The 27883-nt window shown below is 40.9% G+C and overlaps 1 protein-coding gene across 5 annotated transcripts in view; it reads right to left on the reverse strand.

Annotated features, from left to right (window-relative positions):
- Positions 1-27883, reverse strand: part of GRIA2 (glutamate ionotropic receptor AMPA type subunit 2) — a 217320-nt gene that overhangs the window by 62876 nt on the left and 126561 nt on the right. For all 5 annotated transcript variants that reach the window (XM_068278876.1, XM_068278874.1, XM_068278875.1 and 2 more), the window contains exons 8-11: positions 24023-24127; positions 18809-18919; positions 11619-11825; positions 3484-3854 (exon numbers count right to left, since the gene is read on the reverse strand). In XM_068278876.1, coding sequence (XP_068134977.1) covers positions 3484-3854; positions 11619-11825; positions 18809-18919; positions 24023-24127 — 794 coding nt within the window. The remainder of the gene's footprint in view (positions 1-3483; positions 3855-11618; positions 11826-18808; positions 18920-24022; positions 24128-27883) is intronic.

Here is a 27883-nt window from a genome sequence, read left to right on the forward strand (position 1 = left end):
TCACTGGAACTATAGTAACAGGTGAGACCTTTCCAGTTACTAGTCCTGCCTACACCAGAGACATTTTTAGAAGAGAGTCTGGTGCCAATGAGCGTCTAGCTTGGTACCTGCTCATGTTTGTGCAGGGGGCTGCAGCAGAGAGGGTTAATTTACCTGTGGAGTTCCACTACATTCTATAGTGGCGAAGAGACAGCAGTGGGAACCTTGATGGAGTTTGGCTACTTATATACCTGAACTTCTTGGCAGTGGGGAAAGTGACTATAGTAGTGACAGGGAAACAGGTTAGTGGTGTTTGATAGAGGCAGTGTGTTAAGTGTAGGTGGGGAGGAGGATAGTGTTAGGCATAGGGGAGTAGGATAATGTTATACGTAGAGGGGAGGAGGTTAGTGTTAGGCATAGATGCAGGGAAGGTTAGCATGAAAATAGGATAAGATAGGCCAATAGTAGATTATCGGAAACACTACTAATATTCTATCAATAGCAGGTGATAGTAGAATATCTTGTGGCACTTTCAAATGTACACATTTAGAGCATCTACTGTATAATCACTAAACAACCAAATAAATTATAGTTTAATGTTTTTTTCTGATCAGTTTGAAAAATAATTAATTTCCAATCAACAGAACCAACACATTTCTTAGTTGATTGATAATAAACATTTGCTGTCTGTCCAATGCCTAAAGCCTTTTACATATGTAGGAGGACAGTTCGGGTTCAAGTGCTGTTCAAATGAGTCACTAGGTGTTGCTGTAGAGGGGGTGGAGGGACAACACGTTGTGCATGGTGGAGCAGGGAAATGTAATCTGTATTGCTGTTGCTATGGAGGATGTGGACGGACAACACATTGTGCATGGTGGAGCGGGTAAATGTAAGTTGTATTGCTGTTGCTATGGAGGATGTGGAGGGACAACACGTTGTGCTTGGTGGAGCGGGGAAATGTAAGCTGTATTGCTGTTGCTATGGATGATGTGGAGGGACAACACGTTGTGCTTGGTGGAGCGGGGAAATGTAAGCTGTGTTGCTGTTTCTATGTAGGATATAAAGGGATGACACATTGTGCATGGTGGAGCGGGGAAATGTAAGCTGTATAGCTGTTGCTATGGAGGATGTGGAGGGACGACACTTTGTGCATGGCGGAGCGGGGAAATGTAAGCTGTATAGCTGTTGCTATAGAGGATGTGGAGGGACAACACGTGGCGCATGGCAGAGCGGGAAATGTAAGGAGGAGAACAATGCGCTTGGCCATGAAGCGGCACTCTGGATTTCTCTCCATCTCATTGAGGCCACCCTATGCAAGCTAGATTCTTATCAGAGACAGTCCTGATTGGTCACCTCTGTTAAGAAACATCTAGCATGTGAACAAAGACATAGGGCTCTTTCACATCTAACAACGCGTGCAGGAGCCATTCTCCAGCACACGTTGAATAGCCTCCGGTGTGTCGTCGGGATGTTGCCGTGCGACACAATCAGCACCGGTAGCTATTAAATTCACCCGATGGGAAAACAACGGCTCCCGACGATTAGAAGTTCCCAGGTGCATCGAACCGCAATGCACCGAAACGCAGCATTGGATGTGAAAGGTAAAATGAAAGTCTATGGACTTTCATTTTACTTTGGTTAACGCAGAGTTTTGACTTTGCGTCACACCGCAGAAAACGGGCTCTGGTGTGAAAGAGCCCATAGAAAAGCCACCTCTGCAGGTAAATACTTGTTTTTTCAGTCCGCAAACAGTCCAGTGAAACTTAAAAAAAAAAAAAACATGTCCATTCATTAATTATAAATTCTGTTGCACATATGGATGAGTCTAACTACTTTGGCACACCAAACACTATGTATCTGTGAGCTTTAGTATGATATTTTGAGACATTTGTACTATTTAGCCATACTCTTGCTATAATCATACAACTTAAACACTTGCCATAGGTTAACAGCACTTCCATTGTACTATATTTGCTCACTCTGCATATTTACCCACTCTCCATACATTTACCAGGAGTAATTTATAGATTGTGTATGACTACCAATTTGTACAATACTGCTTCATGTTGATTTTTTTAACCAACTTTAAGTTTAATCTGCTTTGCTTTGTTTTCCATTTTAACACTTTACACAGTTGGACCCTTATTCAAGTTTTCTCCTAGGTGATATTTTCACGTTATCAATAAAATGCCCTTTAAGACACCAACTAGCAAGAAAATACTTAAATTAATTTTGACAGTGCTTTTTCACCTACTTTTCAGTACTTTTTTGATTGCAGAGTGCTAAAATGTTATTTAAAATAGTAGATGAAAAATTATCTCCTAGGAGAAAACTTAAGAGAAAAGTGAATTGGATCAGGAATTTACTGTTAAAGGACTATTTTAAATCCTAATTTAATCTGTGATGTTCCAGAGGCTTTAGACATTCCAAAAATATGTGTGTTCCAGGATGTCAGAGGATTGCTGTGATTGCAGGGTTCTATGATATTACAGTAGATGGTTATGCTTTTAACATGGTAATAGTCAGTATACCAACCTTATAGGCACTGTAATAACAACAATATATTTTCCTTTCTGCAATAATACTGTTGTTCACTATTTTGAAAAAAAAATTTGTGAGCATTACCTAGTATAAAATGGGTTCACATGAGTCAAGTATGAATTACATATCAGAGTAACAAAAATGTATTTCAACTGCAGCTCACCATCCTTCTATCCCATCACAGTTCATACCGGCCATGAGGACCTAGAACTGCAGTATGGGAATGCAGCAAAAACACGGTACCCCTCCAAGAAGGCATAGAATGATAGAAACCTTGTGCATTTCTGTAGTCTTTACATGGTGTATATACTTTCAGTGAGAAAGCACCCACATAGATTATGTATTTTAACCTATAATTTAAAGAGGAACTGTAGTGACAATAATGTCATGAATACAATTGCTTATCTGTTTACAATATTAATTTATAAATGTTGTAGTCTGTGTTTGCTCATTGTCAGATCATTCCTCTCCCTGATTTACATTCTGAAATTTATCACAGGTGGCAACATCTTCAATCCGGCAAAGTGATCTCTGCAGAATATTCATTTACTGAGAGCTCTATGCACAGAGAGAGATACTGCTTGTGTGGCTGGTGTAAACATTACTTCCCACAGTGCAATGAGGTTCACAGACAGCAAACAGTCAGGGCCATGGCCCTGACATCACACTGTGGGAGGGATTTCACCACAATATCAGACATACAATATATGTCCTATTCATCTGTTAGAGAAAAGGTGAAGATTTCTCTTGGGAAAGGGGGTATTGGCTACTGATTGGGAGGAAGTACAATCCTAGGTTAAAGTTCCTCTTTAAGTTCTGCTTCATTCATCCAACATAGATTGTATCAACATAGATTGTTGTGTTTGTATGTATCCAGTATTCCACTGCTACACTGAGTATATATACACCATGGCGTGGCTTCAGACCCAAAATGCACAAAGTTGAAAGAAATGTGTCACCAACCTTGGCGAAATATCGCATCCTTGCTGCATAAAGGCACCAAGGGAAAACCAGAGACTATTAAATATCCCAAACTCATTAGATGAGTCGTTACTTTGAGTTTCTCTTCCATCTTCAAACTCCTCAGTATGCCACTCGTATGGACTAAATCTGCTCACCAGGAATAAAACTACACTGACCCCAATGTAAGCAAACACAATGCACATCCAGATCTCATACGCTAAAGGATCGAGAAAGGAAAACACTCCCGGTTTTGACTTCTGAGGCTTCTTGATCATAATAGAGATTCCCAAACTCATGAAAGGTTTGGAGAAGTCAATAACTTCTTCTCTCACTAAGGTTATAGTTAGTGGAGCTATAGCAATATCCGCTTTCTGCAAAACAAAATAGAAGAATATGCAATCAAAATGTTTAGTTTTTTTACACAGCAGTAGCAATTTATTCGATAGACATAGAAAGTATGTTACTCTGGGCTGAAATACTGTACCAATATCATTTTTATTTTTATTATCAGAAATAATTTAGAAGCACCTTTTTTATGCAATGGCTTTGGGCAATAATGATATAAGACCATACAAAATCACTTACAAAGGGGTGTATTCACTAAAGTGACATAAAATTATGTATTATGCATATAGCATAATGAGCATTAAACAAGCAATGGGTACATTGTGTGCATAATACCAGTTACACAAACTACTCAACATACTTTAAGTAACACTCAGTTAAATGTACGTGGCCTGTGTGTGCACATACATTTTACATCAGTTTAGTGACTATACCCCAAAGACAAGTATTTAGACTGTATAAGACTTAAGGTGGCCACACACGATACAATAACATGATCCGATTTTACAGTAATTCGATAAAAACGATCGTATCTCTTGAAAAAATCAAAAGCTTTTTTTTCCTTCGACTGAAAAATCGGATTTCCCGTTTTTTTCGATTTAAATAAATCCGGAATGCCAGATATTTCTCTTCACTTTCTACTAAAGATTGTGTGGAGTGTGTTCGATTGTTAATTTGTTAATATACATACCCTAGCAATTTTCTCTGAGTTTCCAATAATTTTTATCATAATTGAGAAAAAAATTGTACATAGGTGTGTGGTACATTGGTCATATTTTTAAAAATGTTACAATCAGTCAGAAAAATTAATTGCAATTCTTAAATTGAACAGATATTTAAAAAAATGTATGGTGTGTGGCCACCTTTACACAGGATCTGTATTGTCCTCACAACACTTCTTAAAATGGCAAGCGTCATGTAAAACCTAACTACTGGTGATATATTGTTCACACGAACTGCAATGGCATATGGAAGCACCCAAGAGGATAAAAAGCTAAATACATACAAGAGAATGGAATCAACACTTACCTGATCAAGAATAGGACCAATAGATAGTTAACAAAATGTACTAAGGGCTCCATCAATGCATTTAGTGGCTGAGCTAAGTAGCTTAAGATCAGTTCCAACTGGTCATGATTAAAGTGCATGACCACCTCTCATGTCATTTTATCCTTTTGGGCTTCTACATATTTTATGACATATCATTGCATACACACATATTTTATCATATGTATTTATCCAAGCATTGAAAGAGTTGTTTTTTTTAAACTCATGAAAGTTTTGGTGGAGTCCGACCAATTGGAAAGAGTCCAGTGTGTACTTAGCTTAAAGTTTAGATAAAGTCAACTTTATTAGCCACAGGAGCAATGCAGAACAGCAGCTGTTAAGGCAGTTTAGACCACGTAGGGTCTTTAATCACTAATCTTTTATGATTAAGGACACTGCACGGTCCAAAATGCGTTAATATCTGATGTTACAGTATGAGTCCCTAGTGCTGTGATTAATTAAGTAACCTTTATCTAGACCTTGGAAAGCCACTGGCATAATTTTATCTTTCTATATATAGTCGTAGTGAAAGCAATGACTCTCACAGTTACTGTCTCCTGACATGGCACTTTTTACAAAAAACAGCGCTGTGACATCTTTCCTATCCATGCAGCCATCAAAACCTTTAACCACTGAAGTGCTTATAATCCCATAATACATTTGAATTAATTAGATCCTTATAGAATGGTCAGCTATGTTCCCACATCTATAATTTAGAAAAAAAGATAACTCATGTAAATAAAAGGGAATATGATCTATAGGGGCACAATTTACCTACAGATATCAATTATGTGTTACCAAAAGCATTCTTTCATGATTGTGACAGTTTACAGACATGGTTGCACAATTCCCTGCCAAGCAGCATGTACTGTCCCGCTTAGAGGGTAGAAAGCACTCAGTTGTAAACCACAGAGGGAAAACATATTGGCAGCCTGGCAAAGTTTTCCAACTTGGGGCACAGCTGAAGAGGAGGCAGCTGATGTTGGGGGAAACCTATACCTGTATACTGTCAAACAATCACAGATGATCATTTTGAACATCAAGATGCATAGGCCCAAATGCAATTCAGTTTTTCTCCTGTTTTCTCCCAGGTGATATTTCCACACCATGCCATAAAATGCCCTTTTACTGAAAATAACTTTGATATTACCTTTCACTAACTTTAATTGTACAATGCTGACAAGATGAAAATTATCTCTTAAGAGATAACTAAGGAGAAAACTTTAATTACATATGGGCCACAGAGTTAGTCTGTGCACCACAACTCTTTCATACTAGCTTCATTGTGAGGTAATGGACTAAAGGACCAGCAATTCACTGGTTGTTTGAATATGGTGGACCCACTGTACTTCTGAAACTCTATTTGAAGTATACACTAAAACTAATGGAATGATGTCACATTTTGTTGCCATAACAGAATGCATTGTGTAGTGCAGTAGCACACACACACAAATATTATATATATATATATATATATATATATATATATATATATATATATATATATATATATATATATGCTTCTCGGCTTTCTTGACAGATTTATGAAAAATAAAATACTACGTCAGGCATATCAATCCTTCAATAAATACCACTGTTCATTCTTTCAGTCTAATAATATCATTTTTCAAGGTGAAAGAGGTGACCGAAAAATTATGATTCATGTTGGGAACAGAAGAAAGAAAATGGCTCTGTGGTTTGTGAGTAATTTTCAGTCTTGGCCGTAGGAAAATGTTTCCACATATCCTCGGGTGTTATGTGAAGTACTGTTATCACACAACTTAAACATGAAATGTGATTCTCGTGGTACTGTCTAGGGAAGGCACCCCAAGGACGCTGCTATATAATAATCAGCTGTGTTGCAACATCTAAGTGAATCAAGGTGACGTGAACCGAGCAAGATGGCTTGCCTATAGCTTATAGATATTGTGTGGAACGATAAACTCCTCAGCTAATTCAATTTACTACATTCTGTAGATGTTAGAATGATAGCTGTGAAGTGCAGCTTATGAAATGGAAAGAACTAAGATTAATGTGACATTGACATGGATAGACACTTTCTGAAAAATAAATATAAGAAGTATCCAATACTGCCCATACATATTGTGATTTTAAATGGAGAAATCACCAGTATAAAGTCAAGTGTTACTTGCAATAATAAGCAACTTAGGTATGTTAGGTATGTTTGATGACTGACCATTAAACCCAGAATGTGAAAGATCTACAAACTATGTGAAGCTACTCCTAGTTGTCGAGAAAATGAGATGGCCTGCATCAGTGGAACTTTGTTGCGTGTTGGCTGTCATGTTAGACAACATACAGCGTTTAGATAACGCTTATATTTAGATTCTGTATAGCTGTGCTTAGCACAGATGATGGATTTGCCTACACAGCTCCTGTTTATTATATCCTGGGTATGTTTTGGGTGTCAGTTTTGGCATTCAGGTAAGGCAAACCTATCCCCTTTGACTAAATCCCCATTCCCAACACCTAAATGTAAATACTCCTTTGACAAAAAACCACCTACTTGCTGTCCAAGATAAACCTCTTCACTTAACAACCCCTTCCTTATGAACAACGCTTTCCTGGTACCAAAAGCACCTAAACCCCACCCCTCTACCTTAGTATACACTCTCTTACTGATTCTAAACTTAATCCCTCAACAGTAACAGATAATTCAACTCACTATCTCCTAACTCTAACTATCCTGAGCTATGCTTAAAGCACACCTGACCTGAGGTACAGCTACTGAAGGTAAGCACAAATGTATGTTCATGTTGGATCCACATACATCTGTATACTGTCCATTTCTCTCCTTGTTCCCACTGGTCCCCACAATCACTCCTTGAAAAATTAGATTTTTGACTAAAGACAAATTTTCAGACAGGAAGACGAAGGCTTGTTGTGATGTTCCCTCCTATCGCCTTTCCATTCCTTCCTCTTCCCCGTCCTATTCACTCCCCTTAAAGAGGAACTCCAGTGAAAATAATTTAATAAAAAAAGTGCTTCATTTTTACAATAATTATGTATACATGATTTAGTCAGTGTTTGCTCATTGTAAAATCTTTCCTCTCCCAGATTCACATTCTGACATTTATCACATGGTGACATTGTTACTGTGGGCAGATTATTTAGCTGTTTCTAGCTGTTAGACAGCTGTAAACAGCCATTTCCTGTCTGTGAACATTGTTACATTGTGGCAGTTTGCGAGGCGCGGTATTCAGAGCCTCTTGTAGGAGGGGTTTCAGCACAAAATTAGTCACACAGCGCCCCCTGATGGTCTGTTTGTGAAAATCATTCTATTTCTCATGTAAAAGGGGGTATCAGCTACTGATTGGGATAAAGTTCAATTCTTGGTTGGAGTTTCTCTTTAAGAGGAGGGAAGGGAAGGCAATAGGAAGGAATATCACAGCAAGCCTGCCTTTTCCTGTCTGAAGATTTTACTGCAGTCAAAGGCCAATCTTTTGAAGAGTAGACGGGGGAAATGACTAGAACAAATAATGAAGAGAGGCATGTGGATCCAGCATGAACATACATCTGTGCTTAGCTTAGGTAGCTTCAGGTTAGGTATCTTTTAAGCACCACAGATGTTCAACTTTCGTTGTCTACATTTTGACAATAGCACACGATCACCCAATTTACTATCACCCATCTATTGATCATTCTATGAGGATAATTCTATGAGGCTGAATGCCAACACTCGATTTAAAGTATTATACAGTATTCAGAAACCACTGCTCTATCTGAACACAGATGCCCAAACCACTAGCATCATTCTTAACGCATCATTCTTCTGAGAAGTTACTAGTAGAGATGGCCCGAGTGGTTCGCCGGCGAACGGTTCCTGGCGAACATCGGTGGTTCGAACGCAAACTTTTCCGGAAGTTCGATTCGCCCCCATAGTGCATCATTATGGTCAACTTTGACCCTCTACATCACAGTCAGCAGGCACATTGTAGCCAATCAGCAGGCACAATGTAGCCTCCTTATAAAAGGCAGGCTTTTCACTCACTCGTGTGCCTACAGTAATTAGAGAAGGGAGAGCTTCTGTGCAGAGACCTATAGGGAAAGCTTAGTTAGGCTCTTGTAGGCTTCTTAGCTTGCTCCTTGCTGATTCTTATAGCTAAAAAAGCACCCCTCAACAGCTCTTTTGAGAGCTAATCTTGTTCTTGTGATCTATTTTTTTTTGTGTGTGTGTGGCTCACTTGCATTATATACAGCTCTGTCAGTCAGTCGCAGCTGTCCTTTGGCCCTTTGGTGGTATAATTACTACTGTGCCAGGTGCACATTGTAATACTCATCACATACCTACCTGTTGTTCACAATGCACCCACCTACCTACGTGAGCACACGCAGTGTCACTGTGCCTGTCCGGTACCTGTCTGTGTGTGACAGGTGCACATTGTAATACCCATCACTGCATATACCTACCTGTTGTTCACTTCAGTGCACCCACCTACCTACGTGAGTGCACGCAGTGTCACTGTGCCTGTCTGGTACCTGCTGTGTGTGACAGGTGCACATTGTAATACCCATCACTGCATATACCTACCTGTTGTGTTCAGTGCACCCACCTACCTACGTGAGTGCACACAGTGTGATATACCACTACGTGCATACCTGTTAACTGCACCTGTGTGACTGCACATTGTATTAGTCAAGTCAGTGCATACCATTCACTTCATCCCCCCCAATATGGACAAAACAAAAGGCAGAGGCAGGCCACCTGGCAGGTCTGTTCGAGGTCGCGCTGTCGTGATTTCATGCGGCCCTCGACCAAAGTACAGTGTTCAGAATAAGGCACATGCCATCAACCCCCAATATTGTCAGGACGTAGTTGACTATTTAACACAGAACACCTCATCTTTCTCAGCTTCCACACAGAAGCGTGACATATCTTCCGCCTCCTGCTCTGATTCTGGCACCCCACTTAACACTCAGTCGGCCGCCACCACCAAAGTGCCATCACCCCAGGGCTCAGCGGTGTGGAAATTTTTTCGTGTGTCTGCCTCAGATGAGAGCAATGCCATCTGTACTCTCTACCACCGAAAATTGAGCCATGGAAAGTCCCGCGTAGGGACAACTACCTTACGAAGGCACATGATTACAAGGCACAAACTGCAATGGGCTGCCCACCTGAGGAGAAGCAGCACACAAAAGCAAAGCCACACACCGCAGTGGAAGATACCAGGCCACAATTTTTTCTCAAAAAAGGTGAAACCTAAACTGTACCGTGATGTTGAAAGGCAGGTGGTGACATCTCTGGCACACAGCGTTGGGTCAAGGGTCCATCTGACCACGGATGCCTGGTCTGCAAAGCACGCTCAGGCCTGCTCGAAGACTAAGTCAGTCCGCACACACAGCATCTATGTCTGCACGCCGTGTGACTGCCTGCCCCAAGACTAAGTCGCTCCCCACACAGCACCTCTGCCCGCAGGCCGCTTGACTGCCTTCTCCGTCACCACCAACAGGGTCCAGGACTCCAGGTGAATTCCTGAATTTTTAAGGCCGCGAACCGAACTTTTGCGGAAGTTCGCAAACCGAAAATCAGAGGTTCGGGCCATCTCTAGTTACTAGACAGAAGAGTTGGAGTATCATTGAAGATATTACTCTTGAGTACTTTCTAGATAGGACCATAACATAGAACTTCTATGAATGAAGGGGGACTTAACATTTCTAACAATTTTTTGAAGTTACTAGTTCCATGGTTCATTACTTATGGAGCCGTACACTTGAACATTAACGCCAGCGAAGAACTCCTCTCCTGTATGTTTGCTGTGAGTTTGTTCCTTATACACAGCAAAGTCACAAAAAAGCATTACAGCAATCAAACTCTAGAAATGCAGCACGTACACTATTATTTTCAAATACAAAAACTTGCACAAACCAGTTTCTTAAAATGTTATCATTATGTGGAATTGTCCTTCTAACAATTTCCAGATAAAAATACCTCACTGCTAGATGTCCTCATGCTTGAGCAATTTCAATAGTTCACTCATAAAGTCACTGCACAGAATTTATGTAAAGAGTAATTTGAGTTAGTAATAAGGCTTATGGCTACCGTGTTTACGGACATCAAAGCAAACCTGAATATATAAATGGTATGTGTAGTACAGATAAGGAATAGAACATCAGTAGCAATTAAAAGAGTCACATATTTTCAGTGGGTCGGAGAGCTCAGAGAATCTCTTTCGCATAAATAACACCTAAAGTTTTTTTAACACTTCCTGTATTGGAAAATAATATGAGACTCTTTTCTTTGCTACTAATGGTCTATTTTTTTAGCTGTACTACACATACAATTCATTGTATCATTAGTTTATTTTCACTTCAGGTTTACTTTAAAGAATTGGCATTTTTGACATAGTGTATACACAACAGAGGAAACCCATATTGAAGTATGTCAGATGTCAGATACAGCATAAAGAATATTTTTTCTTTGGTAAATATTGATGTTCTGAAGATAATATGGACCAGTTTTAGGCCTCTTGCACACTGCAAGCAAATCAGATTCAGATTCAGATTTTTAATCTGTTTTTACATCCGATTCCGATTCAGATTTTTAATCTTAACTGCATGCTGCGTTTTTTGATCCGTTTTTCTGTTGAATGTATTCAAGGAAAATCGGAAACGGAATCGGAATCGGAATCGGAAACGGAATCGGAATCGGAAAACGGATTTGCAGTGTGCAGGGAGCCTAAAACTTTACTTATTTCCAAAACAAAAGCTTTAAATGTACTTACCCCATAAACTAATTCTCCCACCATTCCATTCCATATTTTGGTTTCTGCATCTCTTGCTCCATACTTGCCATCAGCAACTATTGTCAACTTGTATTTAAATCCACAATGCCGGGCAATTTCAGTTGCCAAATCCACGCAGTATCCCTCATAGCGATCATTTCCTTCAAACTGATCAGCATTTTTCTTGAACATCACGTATGGGGCTTCCTGGAAGTACCACAATCATTATCTAACAACTTAGAAATAGAAATAGGAAATAACATGTCATAAGTCACCTATAGCAACCAATAAGAGTTGACCATTCGCCACTGTTTATTTTCTTATTAGATCTCTGTCTAATCATCACATTTTCATATTAAGATTTTATGAGTTCTTTTATCCATTAGATCCACAGTGGATCCTCAGCTTCCATGGCAATGTGCAACTCCATATGCAAAAACACAAAAACAATAAAGACCTGATTCTGTTGTTTTAGGTGCCAACATCAAAATTAAATTAACAGTGAACTTGCAATTGCACTCCTGCAAGAGGACCCATTTTTTTGCATGCATACTTTGGAATCCAGATAACAGCATGGCTAGAAAACAGAATTAACTTTAATGGCATCTAAGGTCCAGGGCACATGTTAGAAAGCTCAGCTGTGCATCATAAATTATAATCAATTTAAGAAATTCACTACCATATGGAAATTCCCTGTGACACCAATTGTAATTGTCTTGCATAAGTGCCTAAACAACACAGTCACAACCTAATTGCTTAGTCCTCTGATATTCTGAGTCATTGTGGAAATATCATCCTTATCCCTGCAGATGTGTTTGCCATTTACATTTTGTTAGCTATTTATACATGGATAACTGTGTGCTCATTGTTATATATTTTATTTTCAGAAAATAACGCTGGCTGCTAGATACAGTCAGAAATGATTACCTAACAGCCAGAGAAATATCACAGAACAATGGCAGCCCCCTTGTTCCGTGTATTAGCATGCCAATGCCTTAGTTTAAACTAAACACCTTTCAAATCTGCAATCATATGTACTGTAGATGAAGATCTTACATAAGTGTTATGTGCAATTCTCACCTTTAATAATCTAGGATTCAGCTAGGCAATGAAAAAAATTACTTACAAGTTTTCAGGGTTACATTTACAAAACGTAGATGGTAGGTGTACAGATGTAGGTGTACACTGTAATTTTGAATAGGTTAGAGAACGGACATTAGAATTCATAAAGATATCAAAAAGCTTTAAAAATAAAACCCTAGGGTAATCCCTGATCAAAATATAATCACAATATCAATTAGACAATGATCAGGAATGCACATTTCTTGTACAAAGTACAAGCAATGCTAGCAGGGGCATAAAGGGAAGGGGAGCGGGGGGATGGGGCAGATGCATACAATTTACAGCACCATTGTTTTGATGCTAAGTGGTAAAGCTCTGTTCATATGGGCTTCTGTGGGCATCCATTGTTGTTGTTTACCAACAAGATCAACCGAAACCTGCATTGAGATGATGGGATTGCTCAAATCAGTGCATTTACTCTTGTTTGTTTGCAACTGCGTGAACATCACGGTCAAGGGAAATTAATGCATGTAGCGCCCTGCGGTGGTTGCACTTAGTAGCTCTGTGCCAACATGGCATTAAAAACACAATGAATTGACTTAAAGGGACACTTAAGCCAGAAAAAAAAGAGTTTTACTCACCTGGGGCTTCTACCAGCCCCCTGCAGCAGTCCTGTGCCCTCGCAGCCACTCACTAATCCTCTGGTCCCCCGCTGCCAGCTAGTTTTGTTTTTACCGACAGGACTGGTTACGCGTAGCTTTCTCCGCATTCCCGACTGTAATTAGCTCTATTGCGGGCCGCAACGCATACATAGATACACGTTGCCGCATTATCTACGTGTAGATATGCGGCAACGCGTATTTTTGTACGTGTTGCGGCCCGCAATAGCGCTAATTACAGTCGGTAATGCGGAGAAAGCTACGCGTGGCCGGTCCTGACAGGCCTGTCGGCAAAAACGAAACTAGCTGGAAGCGGGGGACCAGAGGATTAGTGAGTGGCTGCGAGGGCACAGGACTGCTGCAGGGGGCTAGTAGAAGCCCCAGGTGAGTAAAACTCTTTTTTTTCCTGGCTTGAGTGTCCCTTTAATGATGGGAACCGATGCTTAGTTGCAGAAAAGCATTTAGCATTGGCTAAATGCAGTGCCCCCCAGAAGCCTGTGTGAACCAGCCCTAAACCCAGTAAAGGAACAACATCAAGTACATATTCATTGTTTATGTATTCTACATATGTACACCTAGCTTAAAAACAGCAATTAAGCCTAGATACAAATCTAATGAAGACTAAAGACTACAGGGTGAAATATGAATACTGATATGGGTGTACTGAAAGTGGAAAATACAAGGGTACTTAAAGAGAACCTGAGATGGCGATTGTAAGAAAAAATATACATACCGGGGGCTTCCTCCAGCCCCCTCTGGCCTGATCACTCCCTCGTAGTCCTTAGTTGCCTCCCGGTTCTTCTGCAATTGGCCCTGGAAAGTACTCCGGTCTGGGGCTAACTGCGCACACGCTCCCCCCACAGGCCCACAGGCCCACACTCCCAGGAGTGCTCTGTGCCTATACTGTACAATTGCACAGGCGCAGAACGTCACTGGCAACAGGAGCGCGACAACGGAGTGCTTATGACCGCAACTGTACAACTTGCCTGGGCCAGTTGCAGACAAACCGTGAGGTGACCAAGGACTATGAGGGAGCGGGGCTGGAGGAAGCCCCAAGCATGTATATTTTTTTACACTCACCATCTCAGGTACACTTAAAAATATTTTAAAAAATTGCTAACAAACTAACACAATAAAATATTCAATAAAGTCTAAAATTGGGACTCCCTTTGGCATTTATTTACAAGAAGAAATGACTAACAATGTTAGCTATAACGGAAAAAGCCTGGCATGTGTTTGGCTGGCATAGGAGTGCTATAATCAGTTGTGTGCCAAGGGAGCATAGAAGTGCTCAGAATAGAACTGCTGACAATCGGATTTCAGAGAGGGTTCTATGTAAGACAATTAAGAAGACTGAACCGATGGGCTCTCTATGAACAAAGAAACTGATGTTAATCATAAACTAAGAGAGCAGCAGCTTCTGCTTCATTATCTGATAATGAGGTAGACATTTTTGGTTTGGTATCGATGTTCAAACTAATATCTGAAGAATATGCGCTTAAATATTTCAGAAGCTGGCTCGACTCCCATGAGAGGAAATTACTTGAGTCCTTTTCACAGAAATATTGATATACCAGGTCTAAAAATATCTGTTCTGGAACATGTAATACACAATATGTGCTGATTAGGGTGCTAGGGGAGAAAGGTAATAGAGAGATGGATGGCATGTCTCTACAGGTAATCAGTCAAGTCCTTAGGGAATCCCCTGACTGGGTTATGTAACAATAACTTGTCTCTTCTTTTCTGGTGAGCTGCACAGGATTCTGCTGTAATTTATAACCATACTTAAATAATTCAGATAAAAATGCAGGATAGCACAGTATATTTGCTTTGACAGCAATAGTCAGCCCAGGCAGTTCTAGTCTATTACCCCCAAACAGCATACATTGTAACCATGACAACATATAACATAATCCTAGCACATGTGTACTTTATACTAACATGACCCACCTGGCAAAACATGTGGCAAATTAAAATAGAAGACAGGGCAGATACAGTCTGGGCAACACAGTGACCTGGTGGATAGCACTCTGGCCTCCTGCTTTAAATCCCAGACAGGAAACTATCTGCATAGAGTTTGTATATTCTCCCCATGTCTGCTTGGGTTTCCTCCGGGCGCTCTGGTTTCCTCTCACGTCCCAAAAACATACAGGTAAGTTGGCTTACCCCTTAAAAATATGGCCCTAGACTATGATGGACATATGACTATAGTAGGGATTAGATTGTGAGCTCCTCTAAGGGACAGTTAGTGACAAGGCTACATGTATTCTATAAAGCGCTGCAGAAGATGTTGGCACTAAATAATAATAATAATAATACAGTTCCCCAGTGAATTGTTATGACACTTTAGGACTTTCATAGACATTCCCTTCCCCACCCTCAGTAGGCATGCTGTAGGCTAATCAAAGGTTTACTTCTAAAGGTAACTTTAAAATGAATTCATTCTATATTCAAATGGAGCATCTTACATCTGACTAGCAGCATTGTTACATGAGCCCAAGGTGAAGTGTGGGGGAAGCTATAATGAGAGTAGTTTGGAGGGTATGGTTTCAAGTACAACTAAATCCAACTAAAAATTAAAGATACTCCCTGATGGAGAGGGAAGGCTCTAGATCCTATAGAGGCTTTCCGGTACTCTCTTTATGACGTCGGTCCATCGTTGTCCTCCCATTGAAGTTATTTGAATAACTGGTCGAATAAACCTTCTTGACCTCTTGAAGGCTGCGGAAGTGCTTGCATCCTCGAGTATTTCCAAAGACAAGCGGGTCCATACTGCGCACATGCAAGTCCAGGTCTTCGGAGGACTTCCAAAGGGGTGTAATTTCAATGGGGTACATGGGTAGAATGAGGGCACAGGGAAAGGACAGGGAAAACTTTGTGGGATCCAGAGTTTTTACTCTCTATAGGTGAGGGTTTTTTTTGGGTGGCTTTACATTTGCTTTTAAAAATGATGAAACTGCTTTAAAGAGGAACTCCAGTGAAAATAATGTAGTAAAAAAAGTGCTTCATTTTTTACCATAATTATGTATAAATGATTTAGTCAGTGTTTGCTCATTGTAAATCTTTCCTCTCCCCGATTTACATTCTGACATTTATTACATGGTGACATTTTTACTGTGGGCAGGTTATGTAGCTGCTCCTAGCTGTTTTGGCTGTTAGAGACAGCTGTAAACAGCTATTTCCTGTCTGTGAACATTGTTACATTGTGGCAGTTTGCCCAGAGTACCGCGGTCCCAGAGCTTCTTGTGGGAGGGGTTTCAGCACAACATCAGTCATACAGCGCCCTCTGATGGTCTGTTTGTGAAAAGCATTATATTTCTCATGTAAAAGGGGGTATCAGCTACTGATTGGGATAAAGTTCAATTCTAGGTTGGAGTTTCTCTTTAAGGCTACCTTCCTAGTTGACTTACTTTTTTCTCCTTCATGTTTCTTTCTCAAAGCTTAAATGTTATTCCTATTGAGTGCTGTTTAGTCCAATGATATTTCATGGGGTTCCATGCCAAGGAATGGGTAGTATGTTTGCTGGGGCATAGCCTGTCTCATAGTTTTAAATGTGTACAGTATATTATTTAGGAGTTCAGGTCCACTGTAGAAAAAAAAAACCCTTTTGCCAGCATTGGCATTACTCTCCAAAACACTATAGTAATGGAAGTTGCTCAACATACAAGCGATAAATAACTTACATTCATTACACTGAATGTGGCAAATTGCAGCAACAGAAAGTTGACTATGTCAAGTTGTTGTTTCAATTTTTTTTTATTTTAACCACTTGAGGACCCACCCTTTACCCCCCCTTAAGGACCAGCGCTGTGCTGAGTGATCTGTGCTGGGTGGGCTCTGCAGCCCCCAGCACAGATCATGTAGCAGGCAGAGAGATCAGATCACCCCCCTTTTTTCCCCACTAGGGGGATGATGTGCTGGGGGGGTCCGATCTCTCATGCCTGCATGTGGCTGGCGGGGGGGGCAGCTCAAAGCCCCCCTCCGCGGCGAAATTCCCCCCTCCCTCTCCTACCTGCTCCCCCCCCCCCCCCCCCCCGGAGATCAGGGCTGCACAGGACGCTATCCGTCCTGTGCAGCCAGTGACGGGACGTCCCCTGTCACATGGCGGCGATCCCCAGCCGCTGATTGGCCGGGGATCGCCGATCTGCCTTACGGCGCTGCTGCGCAGCAGCGCCGTACAAATGTAAACAAAGCGGATTATTTCCGCTTGTGTTTACATTTAGCCTGCGAGCCGCCATCGGCGGCCCGCAGGCTATTCACGGAGCCCCCCGCCGTGAATTGACAGGAAGCAGCCGCTCGCCCGAGCGGCTGCTTCCTGATTAATCAGCCTGCAGCTGGCGACGCAATACTGCGTCGCTGGTCCTGCAGCTGCCACTTTGCCGACGCGCGGTATGAGTGCGCGGTCGGCAAGTGGTTAAAGAGGAGCTGTTAGGTATAAGGTCTCAGAGAAAATAAACACATATATCAGTAGCTAAAGATTGGCTGTACTTACATTACATATGCATTTCACTGTCCACGTTTGGATTTCACAGAATTTGTATATAGTATATGCAGAGATAGATGCTCCTGACAGCTCATGGCAGGCTCCATGTTTTTCTGTCAAATGTGTCGTCATGTCCTGGCTGCTTCCTGATCACAGATAAGCTCGTACTTGAACAACACAGTGTGCAGTGAATATTAATGAGCCATGTGGCTAGGAACAATAGCTGACTCCTGCAGTGTACTCTGCCCGGAGATTTATCAGTGCTACGCGCTGGACTGATTACAAGCTGCTGTAACGTCTCATTAGCAGCCGAGGGGAGGGCCCCAGAATGCTTTGCAGTTTAGTATGCGGCTTGCGTCCTTATGGGTCTATAACAGCTTTGCTGATAAGCACACATCAAAGGTAACTGAGATTTTTATCTTCACTAATGGCTTTTGGGCTTCCTTCTAAACTGTTTAACACAGGAGAATAGAGGTTTAAATTAGCTTCTGCAGCCTGACAGTTACTCTTTAAGTACTTCCAATGTGAAGCAGAGGTTATTATGAATTAATTATCCTCACATTTTTATAAATTGATCCCCTAGAATGAACACAATCCAGAAAACACAATAATTGAACTGTTTGCTTTGTACATTTTGTACATCACAGATAGTGAGATAAATGACGTTTCATGTCTTACAGTCAATCAAACCTTCTCTTGACAACAGCTAGTTGACTAGAGAGAGTGACCTGGTTGCTGAATGTCACAGGTTATTCTTTAGTAAATGAGTGTCACATATTATCACTATCATTTGGTACAAAATTGAACAGCTTGAAGCATGTTCTGTCTGTAAGCTATTTACATTTTAAGGTGGCATTACTCATTTACATGAAAACAAGGCAACAACAACAACATTTGTAAAGTGATTTTCTCCCGTAGGACTTTAGCACATACGGTATTTAAAACTACCTCATACAAAACAAAACAGTATTTTGTATCATTCTTACCAAAATTGTAGTAACAATAACAGTTTTGTTTTCAAGACCCATGGAGTCATTTGCAGACAGTACATCAGTCACTGTAACCACCATTTTGTCAACTTCACTCCAGTATCCAATCTACCAGGTTAAAATGACAAACAGCAGGTTATGGCAAATACTGAATATAAAAAAATAACTGTTTATATCTTAGTTTTACAAAGTGACAGGGCAAGGATAAAGAGCAGTAGATCAACTAAAACATTACAATAGAAATTCCCAACCTTCATGTACTACAATAAGGTATAACTAGTTGTAACCCATTTTAAGAAAATCACTACAACGGTTTTAACATAACTTAGTAGTTTATACAGATTACATAGCTCCAGAGGAATCAGTATCTATATACTGCCAATACCATAAGGAGAAATATTATGCACAAACCCAGAGTTACAGCGCAGATAACAATTCCTGTTATCTTCCTACATACTGTAGGTGAAATCCCATTAGGTAAAACAGGAAGCTGAAATGATACACGACTATAACAAAGTAAACCCATGAATTATGAATGCAGCTATGAGGAGACTTATTTTTTCTTCAAAGCTGCATTTGTAATGTTGTATTGGCTGACTGTAATCAAGTCACTCCTATTTCCTGATTCATTCTACATGGATTCACTGACAGGAGAAATTGCTTATCTCTATTGCCCCAGGAGCCCTAAACCCTAAAGGCCCATACACACGTCGGCCTTTTGCGAACGAGGGGTCGTTTGAACGTCCCGTCGTTCAGTCGTCCGCACGCGAAATAGGGCGTGTGTACAGACTGTCGTTCTGGTGATAAGACTGGTCTTGAGCGATCCGCCGAGCGGATCGCTCAAAATCAGTCTTATCACCAGAACGACAATCTGTACACACGCCCGATTTCGCGTGCGGACGACTGAACGATGGGACGTTCAAACGACCCGTCGTTCGCAAAAGTCCGACGTGTGTATGGGCCTTAAAGCAAGTCATTGCTTAGTTTCAAAACTCAGAGTGGACGTGTCAGCGCTATTAGCATTTGTAAATAAGAACACTTACTTAAAGCGTACCTGATGTGATATGTGAAAAAGTGTACATATACTGTAGTACCAATCCCACTTAGAACTTGCCTGTGTTCCTTTATTTTATTTGGTATTTACATATTATACTGTTGAAAGAATTTAATTGCCCCGTGTTTAAAAGATATTATCCCCCCTTTGAAAATGTATTGTTGGATACACGGTTCCTAAGTTAGGGTGTGTGCACCCGACTGCCACCAGCACTAACCTGGCAAACTGATTTTGCTGCTATCAGGGGCATTGTCCACTATCCAAGTGGGCAATGTAAGGACCAAGCGCGCAGTCCAGCAAGCAAAGTGAGTGGGCAAGGCGACATTGATTCCAGTAAAGCAGGGAATATCACTTAAAAAGGAGTGGATGCCACTCATTCAACACCCTAATAACTCAGGAACGATGCATTGCACCAATGCAGGGCATGATGCAAACGAAAGCCAAGACTCTTTCCAACAATATGTAGATTTCCAAAGGAAAGTAAATATCTTCTACACAGGAAGCTGTCAAATTCACCAGATGATATAATACATAAGTACTTTCTATTTTTGTTTTTTTCAGCGCAAGGGTTAAGAAACTGACTTCACCCATCAATATTGAGGAGAAGATGGGAGCAATATCAGCATTCAACTATGTTCTGAAAGTGAAAATATGCATATTAGATCAGGAATCTTCTGTGCGCTTGCCTTTCATTCATGGTGTCATTTTGATTTCATTATAATTAATTTTCTCTAGCAGATGGAGGGCACCCCCCTGCAGTGTGATGATCATTTAATAGCTGACTGGATCAGTCCATTTATGTTCCTGGGCAGGTCAGGGAAAGTAAAAGAAAACTCAGCTTTGCAGGGTGCGTATTTACAAATATGTAGAATTATATAGATTGTGTTATAGAATTCTATAACACAATCCACTGACATGCTCATTGAAAAGCTATACAAGGCATAGTTGAGTGTCCATTGCCTGTGTATGTCAGTTTTTTAGAGAGAGCAAGCATTTCATAACATTTCATCTTTTAAGCAGAGGGCAGTCAAATGTGGTAGATGGTATAATACATAAGTACCTTTTATGTTTTGTTTCCAGTGCACGGGTAAGAAATCGGGAGCAGTGAGATTTTAGCAGGAACTCTCCTGAAGACTAATTAGGGGCCATAACAGCTCTGTGTGGCTGTGCCAATGCCCCTAATAGCAGGACCGTGATGAAAAGTTCAAAAGGTCATAATTTCTCTATGTGGGAACTGAATTGGCATTAGCCATGTTAGTGTGATATTACATCTGACTGAGACTTCAGACATAGGTTTTAATCCCTTAGAGTTGAAATAAGGACCAGGGAATCCAAGAAAATTATATTTAGAGTTAGTTCTACAGAAGTTCTCCATTTATCTCATAGGTTTATTTTAACTTCAGGTTTGCTTTAAGGAAAGGCACTACAAAATGTCTTGAGTAGACTACTTAGTTATACTTCAAAGACCTTCTTGTGTCCCCAGAGAGATTGCATAACTTTGATGTCCAATCTATTTTGTCACCCCACCCTGACAATTATAAAAAGACAGGACAGAGCTCAAAATCAGAAGTAAAAAAACTTTACTGAGAGTTAATACGTTTGTATGGCTTTAGTAAGCACACTGTAAGGGATTTGGAAAAGGAATATAAGAAAGCTACCTGCAGGCTTTTGCACCTCCACTTCTAGTTGTTTTAAACTGCATTTACATATATACTTGGCCAATCATGCTGCATAGTGGCAGTTTTCATGTGCCTAGTGCCTTGTTCCTTGCAATCCCCTGAACATCTTGGAGCCCACCATAACCCTCCCATGTTCACCCATCTTCTTTCCATCCGAAATGCTGATTTATGCAACACTGTCCAATTTCAAGTGCTGACAGGTTCACTTTACACCAAGATGGCCCAGTCTCTCCAGCTCCCCATTACTATAATAACTTACCTCACCCACCAATATTGAGGAGAGGACGGGAGCGAGATCAGCATTCAACTATGTTTGGGTCCAAATATGCATTTTTTTTAAATTGTTTTATTCAAAATGTTTAAATATGCATATTAGAGCAGGAATCTCTGTATGCTTGCATTTCATTCTTGGGGCCATATCCTATTCAAGGTGATAAGTAGCTTGCAGATGCGAGCTACTTATCACCTTGCCATCGCGCGAGGATTACCGGCAAATCCTATTGCCCATATCCTTCGCACGATGGCCGATCGTTAGGGAGCATTACTCAGGCGAAAGCCTGAGCGATGCTCCCTTTTACCGAGCGATGTGGAGTGAGGTTTACGCTGTGGTGCTGTCCATTAGCACCACGGCGTCACTCCCCACACATGCACACTCGCCTGCCGAACATCGCCGCCATCTTCCGCCACAGCATCTGGGGGTCTCCTTTAATAAGGAGACCCCCAGAGCTCCCCGTCGGGTCACCACACACTTTAGAAGCCCCCACGCAGCTCTGCTAAGGCTCCCCTGTCATTATAAATACCTCCGCCGATCACCCGACGCCTTTCGCCGCAAAATCCGTCACGTAATTACAGTGTATCTAACACTGTAATTACTGTCCGCATAGGAGCCCGGGCAAAGCATCTTTGAATCTGCAGCCAGGGCTGCCCATTGGTCCGCTGCCTGAACCAATAAAATGGCTCAGACAGTTTAAAGATGCTTTGCCCGGGCTCCTATGCAGACAGTAATTACAGTGCTAGATACACTGTAATTACGTGACGGATTTTGCGGCGAGAGGCGTCGGGTGATCGGTGGAGGTATTTATAATGACAGGGGAGCCTTAGCAGAGCTGCGTGGGGGCTTCTAAAGTGTGCAGTGACCCGACGGGGAGCTCTGGGGGTCTCCTTATTAAAGGAGACCCACAGATGCTGCGGCAGCGACGTGCGTTAGCTGGTTTAGACCTGCTTTTTGCAGGTCTAAGCTAACGCTCATGTCTGCCGGGAAGCATCGCTTCCCGGAGACATGATGAGGGTAATTGGATTACGTGTTAAGAACTCGCTGGGCGATTATATCGCCCAAGCGAGTTCTTTTCCGCCTGGGGGCGTCTAAAGTTTAGTAAGATTAGGCGATGCCCCCATCGCCTAAGTTAAGAACTCGCCAGTGCTTAGCGCTGGCGAGTTCAGCAATAGAATATGGCCCTTGGTGTCATTTTTATTTCTTTATAATCATTAAGATATTTATATTGACATGGACATCAAGACTTTACATTAACATCAACATCAAGACTTTACATTGACATGGACATTTTCCAAACGTATTTGCTTCCTATACCTCAAAAAGGATAAAATGTGCATATTTGCCAACAGTTTTGTTTCAAACAACAAAATACTGATCATGTTATATGACCTATGCCCAGATTTTCGAACTCAGTGCAATCACACTGCTATGCAATTTTTTTCAGGATTCGGCAATTCCAAATATTTTCCTGCCTGTTTTTTTTTAGCTCTCGTCGGAAATCAGAATTGTAACCACACCGCAACCACACCTGTCAGATCCTGGCAGAATTGCAGTAGTGGAAATAGAAAGAAATGCGATCGCATTGCAGCATGATCGTAATTGCATTTCTTAGTGGAATAGAGTTCTTACACATGCAGCTCTAAAAATTACACAACAGCAACATATGACTCATGACCAAATAGTGGAGGCCTACATCTTTGGCATGAAAATCTTCTTGTTTGTAATAATGAGAGACAAATAAATACTATATTATGCTCTTGATACCTAACTGCGTTCACAGCTTTATAACATATGCACAGAAGATTGCTATAAAGCCAGTGGCGTAACTACAATTGATGCAGGCCCCCAAATGTCACACCCCTTCCCTTGTCTCCACTTGGTGCCCTTTACAGCCTTGCAGCCCATCTTACAAGGGTCATAAAACAAGTGTAGCCACCATGATCTTCACAACCATAAAAAGTGACGCCACAGAAACACCTGACCTGAAGTATAGTCCCCTGTATCGGAGGAAGGGAAGGTTAGTAGTTGGAGTCCCCTTACAGCTTTGGGCATTCAGCGATTGTAGGAGCTGCACCCCTCTAGTTACGCCCCTGTATGAAGGTACTGTGGCAAGTATCTTGCAATGAGCAATGGCAAATTGTAAATAACTGACTGATTTCAATGATAAATAAACCACAAAATGTTATTCAATCTCTGTGAGTTACCTTACGAGGACCATTGCTTTTTAGTTCCATGATGTTGATTGTATAATTTACTCTTTTACCATTTTGATCAAATTTTATATTTCCTGTCAAGCCATCTACTTGGACCTATTGGAAATAAACAACAACAAAAAATCATTACTGTGTTCATAAAGTACTTGTTTATGATGGACTGCACAGTTATACCATATACCACTTTACTGTACAGCAAGAATCTGTTCTAGCTAGACAACTTACCAATCAAACTAAAGGTGATCAATAATGATACAATTTGCCTAACGATCGATTACGAATGATTCTTCTTATGAACGATCGTAAATGATCGTTTGGGACCACTAATGGACAAAAATCTCCTAACCAATCAGACCAGATTGATGGTATCGAACTGAAATTCGCATCAATTTCATTAATCTAATCTGATTGGTTAGGAGATGTTTGTCTATTAGTGGTCCCAAACGATCATTTACAATTGTTCATAAAAAGAATAATTTGCAAGTGATCATTCAGCAAATTGTATCATTAGTGGCCACTTTAAGAGGTGTTCTAAAAATGAAACTGAACCTAATAAACTAATAAAACAAACATAGACAATTATACATTTCTATTAATCATCCAAAGCCCCCTGTTGTGTTTAAATAGTCAGCAGTGCACTGTAGTTTGATTCACAATACAGAGCTTTATGTACACCAAGTTCAGCTACCTCCTTCTTTCAAGGTCAACTTTTGTCCACTCCTAGAAAGGGTTCACACTTGTGTCAGCAGGAAATGAAAACTATTTCTTGCACACGATTTTATGCATTTTTATGGTTTGTTTTTTTTACAGTAGCTTGTGATTGTCAATGCATGCTGTCATTTTTGTCAAACACATAAAAAAGTCGATGCACACATTACAATGCTTTCCAAGATCATGGCACACCCATAGCACTACATATTTTGTGTTTTGCAGTGCGATTTTGCATTGTGTGAAATCCGGGCTGTTGTATCTAATAGTAGGCTGGGGATTCCCACACCCTTACCCAATCAGCAAAGTCATAAGCAGACACTGATTGGTGAAGGGAAAGGTTATTAGGTGTATCTTTGGAAAATAAAAGGAAACTCTTCTTGATGCTTAAAGAGAAACTCCGATCAAGAATTCAACTTCATCCCAATCAGTAGTTGATACGATACCCCCTTTTACATGAGAAATCTATTCCTTTTCACAAACAGACCCTCAGGGGGCACTGTATGACTGATACTGTGGTGAAACCCCTCCCACAAGAAACTCGGAGGACCGTGGTACTCCTGGCAGTTTCCTGTCTGTGAACCTTGTTGCATTGTGGGAAATAGCTGTTTACAGCTGTTTCCAACTACCAAAAAAGCATGCAGCAGCTACATCACCTGCCAACAGTAAAAATGTCACCATGTAATAAATATCAGAATGTAAATCAGGGATTTAAAATATTTTACAATGGGCAAACACTGACTAAATCATTTATACATAATTATTGTAAAAATGAAGCACTTTTTTAATTACATTATTTTTACTGAAATTCTTCTTTAAATTAAACCTGAGGCTAACCTCAGCTGAAAAATTAAATACTTACCTAAGTAGAGGAAAGTCTTCCCACGTTGACCACTGGACTTATTATGGAAAAATTGATGCACGCTACTCTTATGGCATGAGTTGCTCAGACTTACTGCACAAATATGGCTGTACTTGTGCAGGCGCCGTATGGCCGTGCTCATGCCTAAAGAGAAGCACGGTCCTGATCAGATTTTTGACAAGCCCTTGTCCGAAATCTCTGTAGGATCTGTGGGTGGACTGGAGGACACCATGGGAAGCCTCTACAGGATCCAGACGCTTCCCTCTGATTAGGTAAGTATTTCTTTTTTAGGCATGTTTTTGACTCGGATTCACTTTAATCAGTTTCTATTTTAAATCAAACTATTATAAAGTGGTAAGCCTCCTTACTATAATGCTATGCAAAACAGAATTGTGCCTTTTTAAAACAGAAAGTATTTGCAATTATTCAGGTTGGAGTGAGCGCTGAGGTGTCCCACAGTATAATAGAGCCATATTAATCCATGCAATGCCCTGATGAGGATCCAATCGGGCTTTCCACAAAATCACATTCAGCAATAGAAAAACGAATAAATGCAGGTTGAAAACGTACAAAGTATGTAGAGCAATGGTATTGTGAGCCTTGGTACTACACAATCTCTTACTGTATCAGGGTTCACAATGCCATTGCTCTGTATACTTTCATGTCTTGCACTGTAATGGAAAGGGGCAATCCTGAGCAGGGAAATGACATGCAGAGCCATGTCATCGGATGACTGAAAGCCCCCTCCCCCGAGTTCAGTGACAGTGTGTTTCCCTAATATCAATCACTCACCGGCAGCAATGTGTGAAAAGCATTGTTATCAGGCAGCTCATCCAGCTCATCCAGTTCTTATCTCCTCTTGGTCTGCAGCACACAGGTGGAGATAAACACAGGCTGTCTGTGTCTCAAATCCCCGGGGATCTCAGCAGCACTCTGCACAGGTCATCAGGCATTGAATCATCTGCCTCTGCACAGTGCAAACCTCTCCAATACAGCACGGGGATTCTTTTAAAATACGCCCCTCCCTCCTCTTCTTAGATGGCCACAGCAGCAACAGCATTGGCTGTTGGGAAGCTGCTGCTGCTGCTATTGGCCAGATTCTCCTGTTCTGCAACGGAGGGCGGGAATAGTCCACGGAGAGGAGTGAGAGTCTCCTCTCCGTGACAATTGCACCTTGCCGCGTGATAGTGTGAGGGAGGCTTCAAAGCGGTACTGCCACAGGGAAATTGTGACACTTGGGCCCTTTGCAATCCACAACAGTCTGTATGCATGTTGGATTAGTTTGGCTCAGTAATATTTTGTTTAGCTATCAGGGAGAACAGAGATGATTAGCATATTCAGCAGAGATGCATTGTGGGAGACCTCATATGCTAACTCCAACCTGAATAATCACAAATACCTTCTGTTTTAAGAAAACAAACTTCTGTGTTTCTGTCTTTTGTGACCACTATGACTGGAACAGGACATGAGGAAACTTGCTGCAACAGTTTATTTGTGGTTGCCTGGTTGAGATTTATCCTTAGTGCTGTGATTCCCACAAGAAAAATAGGAAGTGGATGACAATTCTTCTGATGTCGGCTCTGACAGTAAAATGGTGTTACCCTTGACTGCTCTATCTATTCCTACCCACGCTCCACCTCCACAAAAAATAGACTGATGTTATTACCATTTCCAAACTTTTTATGTGGGCCTTTCAGAACATCGGGTAGAAAGTTCATTTTAGAACTAACATTTGTGAGACCAAATGAGCTATACTTCAGACAGACACATTTTCACTACATGAAAAGGGAAAACTGGCATTCTAGTTATTCAATCATACTTAAAGTTTTAAATGGGATTGTGGCAGGCTGCATTAACTTGTGATTCTTTAAGTAATTTGAGCGTAATACAAGGAATAAAGAAATAAAATCCCAAGGAAAGGCTTCAACATGAAAAGCTCACTCTTAAATATCCACAGCTTCTCACTGTCAGAGTCAAAATGAACTGGAATTGAACTGAAAACTTGAAGTGCTTTCCCAGTCCTATTGGTTTTATTGGCAAAGAATCACCAGGGGTATGTGGGTGTTCTGGCATCAACAGAAAATCTTTTTTTTTATTTTTCTTCACACATTGCTGGCGTGTTTAGCAAATACAGGCTTTATGAAATCCTTCCCTATACCATTCTAAACACCGTTGTCTGTGCACTAATACTATATGTATAAAAATGCAAAATTCAAATTTTTGGAAACTTTATCGCAACTTTAATACTAAACAGGAACAGTAACATTAAGGTATTTATGAAG

This window comes from Hyperolius riggenbachi, chromosome 1 (genome assembly GCF_040937935.1).
Source record: "Hyperolius riggenbachi isolate aHypRig1 chromosome 1, aHypRig1.pri, whole genome shotgun sequence".
In the NCBI taxonomy this organism is placed as follows: Eukaryota; Metazoa; Chordata; class Amphibia; order Anura; family Hyperoliidae; genus Hyperolius; species Hyperolius riggenbachi.